Source organism: Emys orbicularis, chromosome 24 (genome assembly GCF_028017835.1).
Source record: "Emys orbicularis isolate rEmyOrb1 chromosome 24, rEmyOrb1.hap1, whole genome shotgun sequence".
NCBI lineage: Eukaryota > Metazoa > Chordata > Testudines > Emydidae > Emys > Emys orbicularis.
Genome location: NC_088706.1, coordinates 11,231,637 through 11,245,542, shown reverse-complemented (window position 1 = coordinate 11,245,542; position 13,906 = coordinate 11,231,637). Strand labels below are relative to the sequence as shown.

At 56.3% G+C, this 13,906-nt stretch overlaps 1 protein-coding gene across 1 annotated transcript; it reads left to right on the top strand.

The window, feature by feature from the left end:
* The first annotated feature begins 631 nt into the window (after positions 1-631).
* Positions 632-4,660, top strand: PRSS57 (serine protease 57). The gene is made up of 5 exons (XM_065422394.1): positions 632-674; positions 1,489-1,642; positions 1,991-2,135; positions 3,599-3,859; positions 4,508-4,660. The coding sequence occupies exons 1-5, from the start codon at positions 632-634 to the stop codon at positions 4,658-4,660; spliced, it is 756 nt and encodes a 251-aa protein (XP_065278466.1).
* The last annotated feature ends 9,246 nt before the right edge of the window (positions 4,661-13,906 follow it).

The following is a 13,906-nucleotide window of genomic DNA, read 5'->3' as shown; positions in this document are numbered from 1 at the left end:
CAGTGAGTGCTGGGGGGATGCTCTGGGGCTCAGAGTTCAGTTCCTGGCAGCCTCCGACTCTCCTTGGGACAGTCCCACTCTGGGTCTCGGTCCCCACGTGTGAAATGGGCATGAGAATCCTGTGTCTGTTTCGATTGCGAGCGCTTCGGGGTGGGGACTGTCCCTCGCTGGGCATGTGGGCGGGACCCTGTGTAATGGAACCTTGACTTTTCCGCCATTCCAAGGCCAGACGGGACCCCTGTGATCAGCCAGCTCCTGAATAACACACCTGCAGAACCCCTTGGCTGGGGCTTCTGCGCTGCCTGATAACACATCCGCTCCCTGCAAAGGCCCAGAGCCCCTGCCCCCTTTGTGTGTCTAAATCGCCCCCCTGACATTGCATGTACCCTGAGGTTTCTCCCTTTGGGCTCTTCCCGCAGGGGCCGGGAGAAGGGATTGCACAAGCCAGCAAACTGAAGAGGAACCAAGTCGAGCAGGGCAGGCCGAGAGCCGAGCGGCAACCTAGCTATGTGGGATAGTGACACCGCAAGACCCTCCCATGCCCTCCGGGCTTACTTAACCCTCTCCCCCAGAGCCTCAGCCATCAGCACTCACCATCCTCCCCCAGCGTGAAAGAGCAAAGAGAGAGAGCATGGGGAATACCAGCCTGCTGCTCCTTGTGCTCATCCCGGCAGGTAAAGGAAAACAGACTATGATGCCCCTCTGGGGGAGTAGGAGTTGGTGGGGAGGACCCATGATGCGAGGGTGTCTGAGCTCAGAAGCTCCTGGGCTGAGCAAGTAGATGCTGAGAAGTGGCAGGGCAGCTGCTGTGGGTGGCTAAGTATAGGAGGAAGCATGGCCTAGTGATTAGGGTGTCAACCTGGGTTCAATGCCTAGCACTGTCTCAGATGCACTGGGTGACCTTGGGCAAGTTGCTTCAGCTCTATGCCTCGGTTTCCCTGGTGTAAAAGGAGGGACGAGAGCCCTGCCTCCCAGGGAGGTGTGACGAGAAATGCTTTAAATGTCAAGCAGCGTTCTGACAATTGCCATGGACTTCAGTGGGGCCAGGACTTCCCTGCGTGTAAGTACCTAGAGAGAGGTCTGATCTCATGTCCTCCACCTGGGTCTGGGCGCCAGGAATAGCTGAGCTTTAACCCCAGTGTCTTCCCCTTGACCTTGGGTGTGTGTAGGGTCTGTGCCGCAGGCTGGGGGAGAGATGTCACCTCCCCACCAGTGGGTACAGCCCCTAGGGAAGTGAATGGAGCTGCGCTCACGTGTGCGAGACTCGGATTTGACCCCTAGGGGGTGACTCGTCTGAGTCAGGGTTGCACAATCCAGCCCCTGGTGCGTCCCCCCCAGTGCTCTGACGCAGCCATTCCCACAGCCCTGTGGGTCCCAGGATAATCCTAGCTGCTCCTTTGGGAATCCTTGCCTAGCCCCACCCCGAGATCATCCATTTTGGAGGGTGGTTTCTTTTCCCCCAAAAAACAGCTGTTTGGTTTGGGACAGGTGCCCTGGGGAGCTGGATTATCGGGGGGAAGGAAGTGAAGCCCCATTCCCGGCCCTACATCGCTTCCATCCAGCTGGATGGCCGACATGTCTGCGGGGGATTCCTGGTCTGGCGCAAGTGGGTGATGACGGCGGCTCACTGTGTGATTCCCAGGTAAGTCCCGGCGCTTCGGGGGACCCCTGATGGCTGCATTCCCCGAGGATGTGAAATAAACCCTGCTCCCCTGACATTCACTGCAAGGGGCGGAGGAGAGCCTGCCCCACGGCTCAGCTCAGGGACCTTCCCAGGGGCCCTTAGCCTAGCCCAACAAAACCGAAGCACCTCGCTGAAATCTCTACCCCCACTGGGGACACAGGTTCAAATCCCAGCACAGGCAGCTCAGCCCCTGCCCCTTTCGGGTGGGCATGCCCCCCATTTTGTGCTCCCGGCCCCTTATTCTCTCCAGCCTGTTCCTGGCTACAGCCCCATGCTGATGTCAATCCCTCTCGCTGTGCGTTTCAGACATTCCCCCGCCGTGCGCGTCGTGCTGGGGGCTCACTCCCTGAAACACCAGGAGGCCTCTCAGCAGATCTTCAGCATCCGGGAATCCGTCATGCACCCGCACTTCAACGCCCGGACGGTCCACAATGACATCCGCATGCTGGAAGTGAGTTGCCCTTGTCACCTTTGATCCCTAGGGGAAAGAGAGAAGCTCACATCCCTGATGAAAACCTTCAGCTGCTCCAAAACTCTCAGAGTTTAGAGCGAATTTTCTTTTGGGGGTCAAACCTTACACAGGGGACAGGAACCAAACTCCCATCTTCTGCTCCTTACCCTTCCATCCCCCACCCCCACTGGAAAATCGGGCTCAAATTGCCCCCTGGTATGACCACCATACTAAAGCCAGCAGAAGTCACAGCAGGGCTGAATTGGACCCACCGCAGCAAACGCCAACCAGAGGGGTAAATGACTAATCTGTTGATGTCCCATTCACATTAAGAGTGCAGCCTACAGAGCGGGGAGGCAGGTATTTGTATGGGGCGCAGATCAGAGCCGCTCAAAGCTGGTGGGTTCAAAGGAACTTGAGTGGTTTGCATTGGCCTTAGGTGAGGCTGTGGGGGAGGAGGTGAAACACAGGGACAAAAATGGAGTAGGTTTCACTGTCATGGTGCAATCCCCGCGGTCCCCCTTCCAGAGTCTGTTGTGATAGAAATGCCCGGGCTCCCCGGGACGCAGCAAGGGGCATTGCTGATGGCAGCAGTGGGACAGCCCGCCATAGTTCTCCAGCAGCAGGACAGAAGCAGCCCCAGTACCAGCCCCTGTCTCCTGTGTGAAGGTGGCACAGGACGTGGGATGTGGGTCAGAACAGGCGGAATGGAAAAATCAGTCACTTGCCACCTTTGCATTGGAATTAGGACATCTCCTGAAAGGAATAACTAAATCAGCCACTAGGTGGCACTACAGCCCTGCTGCAAGTCTGGGGGGCTTTAGTGGAGTTGCCCCCGCTTCCCAGCCACGCTGGGTAAGGGTTTGGCCCCTGGCGTGTGCAGGGAGGCAGGGAGCAGAGGCTCTGAAGGATGTATGGCTGCGCCATCGCTGGCTTGACCCGAACCCCGCAGCGATCACATTCGACGTGTTCTCCTTGCGTGACATCTAGTCAGCAAACGGGAGCCGCTGGGTAAACTGCGGGGGCTGCTGCTTTCAACAGCATGTGATGCTGAGACTGGCTCCTGTGCATTCGAAGAGGCAAAACCAGAGCTGGGGGGGGGGGGTGGATAAACCAAGAAATGGGACTGTGTTTGTATCACAGCCCCCCCCAGCAGCGATTGAAGCCAGGGCCCGCGGAAAGCAGGCACCTGTCCTGCCAGCTCCACTAGCTAGGGGGACAGCAATAGGCTCATAATCCTCTTTACATAGAATCTCAGGGTTGGAAGGGACCTCGGGAGGTCATCTAGTCCAACCCCCTGCTCAAAGCAGGACCAATCCCCAACTAAATCATCCCAACCAGGGCTTTGTCAAGCCTGACCTTAAAAACCTCTAAGGAAGGAGATTCCAGATTCAGCCACTAGCACCCAAGACAGGCGCCCCCCCGAGTATTAACATGGGTCACGTTTGCTCTCGTCTCCCCAGCTGAACAAGTCGGCCACCTTTAACCAGTTTGTGAAGCGGATCAGCCTCCCCCGACCCAACATCGACCTCCCTCCTGGGGTCGTCTGCAGAGTGCTGGGCTGGGGTGACACCTCCAATTTTGGCACCATCCCCACCGAGCTCAGGGAGACCAAGACGACCATCGTGGACAGGAAGATCTGCAATGCGCTGTGGGTGGGTCACGTCAACAAGGACATGCTGTGCGCCGCCAGCCTTAACAGCACCCTCCAGGGGGTCTGCTCGGTAAGCACTTTCTCCTCCTCCAGGCGCCCCTGCTGAGCCCACGCTGCCAGACCCAGCTTTGGAGGGAAGCCTGAAGCTACTTCCGGTGACAGTCCATAGCTGGGGCTGTGATCTTCCCCCCGGTAGTGCCTTGGCCGTGCCAGCCATGACACCTGCAGTACCAGTACCATGCCCGCTCCGATTCCAACGCTGAAGTTCTCCTCCTGGTTCAGTCAGTTCCAGCCAGAACTCCGAGTTTCCTTCCAGTTCCCAGTCACCCAAGTGGTTTTTAGACCAGTATTGTGGAATAGTGCCCTGTTCCACATCCACCACAACACCCAGCCGTGCCTGGTAAGGCTACTGCCACAGAAACTTTCCCCACACCGGGGGCTTGCTGTTTGGAGTGCAGGCAGCAGCGCTGTCTCTCTGGAGGCCAGGCCAGGAGTCAGAGGACTAGGGAGCCAGAGAGAAACCCAGGGTCTGTGTCCAGAAGCCTCATTCAGTAAAGAACCCCCTTTATATTCACTGCAATCCAGTCCTGACCCTTCTCTTCTGCCTAGGGCGATACAGGGCCAGCTCCAGGCTTAGGTTTGATTTCCTGAGACTTTCCTCTTCCTCCAGACTTAGCCAGTCTCATCCTGTGCTAACAGGTTTCCTCTTGCATTGTAGGGGGACTCCGGGGGCCCCCTCATCTGTGGGGGCAGAGTACACGGCATAGTCTCCTTCTCCGGGCAGCGGTGTGGAAATCGCAGGTACCCAGACATCTACACTCGGATTTCCAAGTACATCTCCTGGGTCCACGACGTACTGAAGCGCTTTTAATACTGGAGATGAGAGCACCGGAGGCTCCTTGTGTGACAGGGATTCTGAAGAGGGGGAAGTTGGGACTAAGAAAAAGAGGGAGGGATCTTTCTCTGTTGGGCAGTTAATGTGTGTTTCATTATAAAGTCTATGGGGTCTGGTGTTTAGGATGGGGGGCGGGGGGGAAAATGTGCATCAGGACTCGTGAGTTCTATTCCCAGCTATGTGAGGGGCATGTGGTCTAGGGGCAACTAGCAGTTGGGGCTTCTGTGTTTTATTCCCACTTGGCCACTGACTGAGTCCCTGCCTCACACTGTGCCTCAGTTTCCCCATCTGTAACATGGGGAGAAAGGTACCTGCCTCACAGGGCTGTTGGGGGAGGCTTCATGAGTTAGTATCTGTGAAGTGCTTGGAGATGGTCAGGTGAAAGGGGCAGAGAGGTGATGCCCATCATCTTGCCTGAGGTATTTCAGGACAAGCCTCCCTCTGCAGTAGCATTGTACCATCTGGGCCTACACTTCCCTGTCCTACGCAGCCTCACAAAATGGGTGTACAGAAGGATACAGGCCTTTCCCAGACTGCCTGGAGGATCATCACCCAAGCCACATATGCTGCTTGATGTAATACAACAGCCCAGGAGGGTCAGGCTTGAACCTGCAACCTTTGGATCTAAGCACACAGGCCTCTATGGACTGAACTAGAAGAGCCACCTCTGTGTCTTCTTCACAAACCTCTATGTAGCCCAGCCGCTAGCGGTGACAAAGCCCCTCATCGTCAGCCTGAGTTACACCGATACCCTTTTCACCGGGCTGTCCCAGACAGCCACCACAAGGCAGCGTGGGCCCCACTCTCCCCCGATCAGTATCACAGCCTCTGGGCCTGCAACGCTGGAGCGTTCCACTTACTAACCTCCGCTCAGAGGACACCTGAAAACCTGACAGATGCTGATCCATCCTGTTACCTCCATTGTTACCAGTGCTCTAGTATCCCTGCAGGGACATAAACGCTTTGCTGGGAGAAGCTGGAATGGCCATCGCTGCTCGCTCCGCTTTGTTTCTGCTCCTCAATAAAGGGTTCCTCCCCAAGCTCGCTCCCTGTTCGTTTGTCTCTGCTGCCTTTGGAGATTTCCAGCCTAAGGAGGCAGCGTGGTGGAGCCGCTGACATGTAGGCAGAGGGTATGTAGACTGGGGCTAGCTCTGCATGGACATACAAGGAGCCTGCCCAGGCCTCTCCCCAGCTGTGTGTGCAAGAGGCAGCCACATGCTTGGTCCTTGCAGCCCTGGCATGTGTGGGGTGAGCCCTCTGCACGGGTAGGAATTGAGGGGAAGGGGTTCATTGCACCAGGATAGCTGGGACACCCAGGCTGGGCCAAGCCTTGGAGCAGATCCTCAGGAGCACTGGCTCTCCAACTGCACTGTGTGTTAAGGGGTGGGTGCCCCTGAGCAGGGCTGGGGGTCAGTGGGTAAAGGGGGCAGGTCTCACCTCTGGAGCCAGAGTAAGAACCCATGGGTAGCCCATAGCGCAATAAGAGATCTGCTGCTCTCTGGTCCGCCAGCAGGGGGCGTATTTGGCTGCATTACTTGCAGCCTGATCCAAAGCCCACAGAACTCAGCGGAAAGCGTCCCAGCCTACATCTACCCTGCAGAGAAAGGAGCCGGGCTGGAGCCAGCCTCACGGCCTCAGAGACTAGCACAGGCATAGCTTGGGACCGCGACAACGTAACGTTTGTCCGGCTGCTGCTAGGGGGCGCTATGCTGCCAGAGACGCTATCTCAGAGGCGACTGACGCCCTGTCCCTTTGTAACCATTAAAGTCAGGGTGTTAGGGTAACCGCTAGCCCATACCCCCTTACACAGCTAGGTATAGAGCCAGCAATCCTGCCCCCCGCCCCCAACTCCCGCTGCAACCACTAGGTCACACTGCCTCCTCCAGAACTAGCAACAGCTGGAGACTATCGCTATTTATCCCTCCCAAACACGAGAGGATACTTGGCCTAGGTAGGATAAATTGGTGTGCCAAATTCTTGCCTTCTGTCCCACCCCTCTCAACCTCCGTTGCTTTCTCCTTCACTCCTTGACTTAAACTGTTGGGGAGTGTTCCCGCAAGACTGTTAAACAGCTGCCACCTTCCACCCCAGAGGTGGGTGCATACCAGTGGCGGACAAAATGATCACTATTTCTTACCTCTCCCAGGGTGGTGGTGTGCGAGTTAATAGGCTCATGGCTGTAAAGTGCTTGGAAATAAAGAGCACTGGGGGGGATACAGCCTGTCTGCAACGACTGACGTGACTGCGTTCCTTGGGGAGGGTGGTTGTGGCTGGCAGGTGTGGCTGGTGTCCCATTAGGCCTAGACTTAGTGCCCCTGTTGTGCGAGGTATCGTACTGTACATATTATTTACGGGCATTTCTATGGGCACCCTGAGGATACTAACAAATTAAGCCTCCCAGAAGGATTATCTACTCCTGGGGGATTTCTGCGCCACTGCGCATGCACAGAATTTATGTTCCCTGCAGATTTATTTGCTTCCCCATAGAAAAATGACTTTCTGATAGGGAAGCAAAGGGAAGCCACAAGAACGGTCATGAGACCCTCCCCAGCAGTATGTTTGGGTTCCCAGGGCAACCGGCAGAGAGGTAAATCGCCGTGGGGCAGGAGGCGGAACTGGGGAAGACCCGGCTGGTGGCTCCTACCCTGTGCCAGGCTCAGCTGCTAGTCCAGGCTGGGCTGGGGAGGACGGGACGTCCTCTTCTCCTGCGTGGCATCCAGGGCCGGGTCAGACCCACCCCCAGATTTCTCCCCCGGCTGCAGGAAGCTCTGCAAACTCACCCCCCAATGCTTCCTGCACCCATCGTTCCTCAGCTGCAGGGGGAAGGATCCCTGTACAGGGAGCTGCTCCCCCATCCGCCCAACCCCTGTGCATCCAGACCCCCTCATACCCGGACCCTTCTGCCAAGCCTCACCCCCCCACATTCAGAACCCCCCTGATAAGCCCCACTCCCCCTGCATCTGGACCACCCCGACGAGCCACCCGCACCCAGATCCCCACCCCACCAAGCCCCAACCAGTTGCATCTGGATCCCCACCCCACTGAGCCCCCCACACCCAGACCCCCCCATTGAGCCCCAACCACCTTAACTTGGGCCCCCTTGCAGAGTCCCATTACCATTGCACCCACAACAAGCCCCTGTTCATCCAGATCCCCCCCACACCCAGATCCCCCACTCAGCCACCTGCACCCAGATTGCCCCACCCAGAAGCCTCTCAACCCACATCTGGATGCCCCCACACTATGCCCCTCCACACTTGGATCCTGCCTTGCTGAGCCTACCTGGTGCACCTGGCATGGAGGGGCAGGGCCCTGGGGTGTTTCTAGGGCAGGCCCGGTCCTTGTGCTGTGTCAGGGTTGGGTGCAGCCTCGCCGCTGAGTTCGTGTCCCGGGGGGAGCTGCGCAGTGATCTCCCACCTCTGCGCAGCCCGTGGCCTGTGCCCCCCAGTGCTGTGCTGGAACCTCCACATTTCTTTGACAAATACAATTTGCAGAATTTTAAAATAGTGTGCGCAGAATTGTAATCTTTTTGGCGCAGAATGCCCTCCGGAGTAATTATCCTCTCCATTTTACAGATGGGAACACCGAGGCACAGCTTGGGGAAGAGACTTACTTGAGAGCACTAAGTGAGTCAGGTGCAGAGCCGGGAACAGAACCCCTGACTCCAGGATTGTGCTCTTGCCACTGGACAGACTGGGCCTGATTCTGGTTACACCGCTTTTACCTCTGCATGTACGGGTCATTACAATCACGGACCAGGCACAGTACAAACACTGGGGCTACTCCTGATTTACACCGGGGTGAGCGAGATGAGAATCAGACCCAACGCCTCCTCCAGAAGCCTTTCATCCCTGCTTCGCCGGATCCAGCGGCCCCTGCCTCCGTGATTCCCTCCCCCCTCCAGACAGAGAGAAGGGAAGTGGGCTGGTGCCTTCAGACCCCCAGGAGGAGTTGTGCCTGGGTGGCCGGCGGTGTCATGTGCTGGGGCAGGCTTTGGCATCGCCCATCCCTGCGCAGCACAAGCCGCACCACTGGGGGCTTCTTTCCCCCTCCCCCGCCATTTCTCAATCCGCCCCCGATTGACGCAACTGGCGACAGTGGTCAAACGAGCTGAGACGCCTTCTGGGACCTGGCTGGCCACCGGCACAGGCCACACGCAATGCGGGTGGAAAGGGAGCCGCTGCTGGGGGCTGCTGTCGCTTTCCTGTTGGACATGTGGCCGGGCTGATGAGCCTGGAGATGTTACCTGCCCAGTGGCTCTGGTTCTCGAGTCACCACACACAGACCAAAGCCCTCAGTGCCCCCTTGCAGACCTAGTGTTGTTCCCCAGTCCCCAGACAGAGCCTGTAGCTGACAATTTCCCCAGGGGTGGAATTGGGTATCTATTAGCTTGGCCCCAGAACAGCTGGGGGGGGGGGGGGAGGGAAGGAAGAGGCAGCCAGCTTGTAAGGCTAATGCAGGGAAACCAGTGGGGATGCATCATCCCCAAGCAGGCTTGGCTTGCAATCGGCCCCAGGCATGGAAAAAACCCCAAAGAGCATCCCGAGGACACAGAGACCTGCCCCCTTTACCCCCTGCTGTCTTACTCCGCTCCTGGGGAAGGGATGGAGTAGGGCTAAGGTAAAGGTAGCTTTAAGGCTTCTTTATGCTCCCCATAGTCTGCTCCCCGCTTGGTGCACGTTAGAGCAGCCTTAGGAATAGAACCAGGACTCCTAGCTCCCAGTCCACTGCAGTAACTTCTAAACAGCACTCCTCTCCCAAGAGCGGGGGATAGACGCCTTTGCTGCAACCACTAGTCAACACTGCCTCTCCCAAGCCACCCCACACTGACACACTGCCTACTTATGATCTGCAACGGGAAGCCCAGCCTGTTAAATTCACAGCTTCTACCTCTGGGCCCCACGCTGAGACCGGGACTGCTGGCCCCCCGGCTCCTTTCAGAGGTGCAGACTGAATGCAGAAAGCTGAGTCAATGACCGCGGGGCCAGGTGCCCCCTAGTCAATGACAGAACGTGCCCAGCGTTGCATACGACTCAGATGCTCAATAGCCCACAAGCTATAGGATGGGGATAGCATGGGGTTAGCCAACACCATCCTGAGCGAGAGAGGCCTGAGAAGAGGCAGAAGGCGGCGCAGACTGGACATGATGATGTCTCTGCCTTTTGAAGTCTGGAAGGAAGCTGTGATTCTTCAGGAGAGACTGATGGGGGAGATGGTGGGGAGGGGAGATGCTGTCTAGTTTGGGAGGCCTCCCATCATTGCAATGGCCCATGCCCACCTGTGTTGTCTCGCTCCCTGGAGGGCAACGGAGCTGCCGGGAGAGGGATGCCTGGAGCTCAGCCGGAGTTTGCCTTTCACTTGCCTGGAAAGCCACTGTACCTCCTTGTGGAACAAGTGACCCTATTCCCGATACACTGAGATTTCTCTGCTTCGGCCCAGCCTGCCACACTGATCCAGGAAGCAGGGTCTGAGCGGGAGGCAGCTGCATCCACCTCTCGAGGCGCGCGAGCTGTAGACCCCCCGGCTGGCGGTTCCGCGGCGGGAGGCAGCGTTCTGGGATGAACGGCAGCCCCATGCTCCAAAGAGCGGCCCAGCCCAGTGACCCGTGTGCAGGAATCCCAGCTGAGTCATCCACTCCCGGCCAGGGCTGGAGCCAGCCGGATTCCACTGGGGCTCTAAACCTCGCAGCTCGTAAACAGCACTTCTCCGGCCACACAGCTGCTGTGTCGCGCTGGGTCCTGTGCAGCAGAGGGCTGGGAAGCCCCAGTTAATTGCATCAAGCGACACCTCTGGGAATCAGGCCCTACAGCTCTCAAGCTGGGCACCCACAATCAGTGACCGCTTCTGAAAACCTTAGCCCCAGCAAATGCCCCCTACAAGCCTATCGACCTCTGGACTGGGAGTCAGGAGAACTGAGTTCAATGCCCCGCCACCGACTCAGCGTGTGACCTTAGGTAAGTCACTTCATCTCTCTGGGCTTCAGTTCCCTGGGGATAAATTGGGGAGTATAATCCTTCCTTTGTCTATCGCCACTCAGCTCCTCAGGGCAGGGACTATCTCTTGCACCGTACCACACCTTTGGGGCCTTGGTTGGGGCCTCTACGTGTTGCATATAATAAAAATGTCTCCGGCTAGTGAGCTGGGGGAGAATGGATGACTTGGAGGGGGTTTAATGGGCCCAGCCCACGCTGGCCGTGACAAAGGTGATGCATCCTGGTGGCTGGTTGCCATCCTAGGTGGCATGAATTTGGCAGGTCTCAGTCAAGTTTCCAATAGACAAGTGCCCCCATCACAGCCGAATGAGGGAACAATTAGCACTTGCAACAGAGAGGCCCAAGACCGAATGGGCGCTGGAAAGCAACGCCCCCTCCCCCAGGCCAGGGGCCAGCAGAGGCCCGTTACAGGAGAGGTATTGCCCTGGCGCGGTCTGTACTGCGGATTAGCAGAGGCCTCCAGCCTCCAAGGCTGTCAAAACCCAGCAGTAAATTCACACCCAGCAGGCTGAGCGGAAAAGGAATGGGAGTCTGGAGCGGGCCTCGCGGAAAAGAACAAAGGCCTCTCTTGTGAAACCACAGCCCATCTGCCCCGGGCTCCTGTACCCACCCCACCCCCCAGCAGCAGACAGATGAGAGAACCAGCGATCCCCGGGCTGGCAGCAAGGCGAGGGCTGCAATGACATACTGTATTTACGCAGGTGGACGTGGGGTGAGCTCTCTATACTCCGCCCTGCCCCGGAGCCAGCCAATGGCTCATTGTCGCTCTCTGCGCAGGCCTGTCTTTCCAGGAGCAGAGAGGGAGGATGCTACGCAGAAAAGACACAAGGGCAGGCTATCCAAAGCACCTAAGGGGTTGAGGAGCATGAATGCTACCAATGGCACGTAGGCACCTAAGTCACTTTTGAAACTCTCCACTGCCAGCACACGTAGGTCTTTCAGCTCTGGATCTCAGAGCACTTTCCAGGGTCATGCAGCAGATCAGTGGCAGAGTCAAGAAGAGATCTTCTAGTACAGAGCCCTAGCCATTAGACAACACTGCCTCCCAAAAAATCTTTGGATCTACAGCCCAGCTGCAAACTCCCAGCTCCCCTTCAGTCTGTTCTTCCCCCACCTATCGTTTGCCTAGAGCAGGATGCCTCACTCCTGGAGCATTTCTCCTTCTTCCCTTTGGGTTCCCAATTGGTTTCGTTTGCCATGAAATCCAACCCAGACTTTGCCCCTTCGGTTTGCAGACGGCCCATCGATAAGTTGGTGGGGGAGTGACAGCGCCTGAGAGACTGGGGTGGTCCTGAACTGCTATAAGAGAAGAGGAAGGTGGAAAACAAAGGAGGAAACAGTGCAGTGGCTGGAGAACAGCTCCAGGACTCCTGGGTTCTATTTCTTTTGACTCCCCAGACCAAATTCGCATCCTTAGCACAACTCCATGGACTTCAGCAGGCTCACACCTGGGGAGAGTTTGGCCTCGTGGGGCATCTTGGGCAAGTCACATGTTCGTCCTGCACTGCAGCTGCCACAGGGCCTTGGTAAATGCTTCCCAACCTCACCGCGGGGCTGCACTTGAGAGCCATGAATAACAGTCCTGGAGGATTCAGGTTTAGACCCAGATTCCAATCCTCCATGCTTGGAAGGGGTGGGGCATGGGGTTGTATGGAGAGTGGATCTAGCATCTAGGTCCAGGGTTCTAGTCCAGGCCCATCCCAAGAAACCAGTGGGAGTTAGGAACCGAACATGCAGAGGCATTTTGAAAATCCTCCTAGGCACCTACCTGCACCATTAGGCACCTAAATACCTTTGGAAATCTGGCCCTTCGTCTCTCTGTCTCAGGTGCCCGTCTGTAGATATTCTGCTCCCTTCGTGAGTCTGTCTTGTGTACGTCGGCTGTCAGCTCTCTGGGGCAGGGCCTGTCTCTCACTATGTGTATGTACAGCACCTTGCACAACAGGGCACTGACCCTGGCATGGGCATCTAGTGCAATTGGAATACAAACACATCGTAACAGCGCTTCTAATGGCAACGCACTGGGCTGCAATAGATTAAGAGCACTGATCCCTGAGCAGCGAGGGCATTTCTGCCCGGGAAGAGCTCCCTGTAAAAAAAGAAAGCAATAACGGCCCCGATCCTCACAGATATGGGAGTCAGACCCAGAGGCTCTGGGCCAAAGGCCCCATGTTCTCCTCCCGCAGAATCCCCTCTGCCTTGATGCCAGAGGCGTAGCGAGCGCCCTCCGTACCCTCCGACCGGAGGGGGCCCCGCAAGGAAGGGGGCCCCTAAAAGTGGCAAAATAAATACCGTATTCCAGTTTCTGCATTGTAAGGGGCCCCGCCCGGACATATGTTCGGAGGGGGCCACATTCTTTGTTGCTACGGCCCTGCTTGATGCCTACAGAACACAAGGCGATGGGCGTGTTTTGTCCACAATCAGGACACTTTTACCTTGCCATGGGTGTCCACTTGTTCCACACGGTCTCTTGTCACACGTTCGCTTTGCTAAATCTTTGGGGCAGGGACTGTCTTGCTTTTTAAACTGCATTTCCACCATATTAATCAATTGCAAATTAATGAATTACCCTGTCAGCAGCCAGCAAGGGGAGAAGCTTGTATTTTGCACCAGGATTTCATTCTCTATATTGTGATTAAAGGAACAAGGGTTTACTCTAAAACCACTTAGAAAGCTCCAGATCCCGGGGCAAAGGTGCTGCCAGACAGGATGGATTAATCAAAGGAGGAGAGAGCCAGCCACACACAATACACACTGCAAGGTAAAGTTAGATGCAGCCTGGCTCTGACATGCACCTCCCTGGTGAGCTGAAAGCATTTGGATTTAATCAGAGCGAGAACAGAAATAACAACTGCAAAACAAGCCACCAGCCCCAGACTCGAGTTCCAAGAGATTCTACCTCTCTAAGGAGCCAACTGCCTTTTGGGAACATCTTGTGATTTATACTTGGATTGTAAGCTCTTTGGAGTATGGACTGTGTTTGTTCTGTTTGTACAGCGTCTGCTGGAATACTAATAATGGTTATATTAGGGTAGCATTCTAGATCGGGGACCCTGGTGCAAAGCAGAGCTGGGCAGGAACTGTATTTCCTGTCCGGCAAAATTTGTCAAGATTTCAAAAAAAACTTTCCCGTCCCAAATCAGGATGAGAAGTGGAAATCTCAAAAATTTGGCAAACTGAAAATCTGGACAAAAAAGTCAGTTTGGGTCCATTGAAATGTTCCAGTTGA

Coding starts and splice junctions, on each gene's coding strand:
- PRSS57 (XM_065422394.1), top strand. CDS start 632: ATGGGGAATACCAGCCTGCTGCTCCTTGTGCTCATCCCGGCAG. Junction 675..1,488: donor CCTTGTGCTCATCCCGGCAG/GTAAAGGAAAAC, acceptor GGTTTGGGACAG/GTGCCCTGGGGAGCTGGATT. Junction 1,643..1,990: donor GCTCACTGTGTGATTCCCAG/GTAAGTCCCGGC, acceptor TGTGCGTTTCAG/ACATTCCCCCGCCGTGCGCG.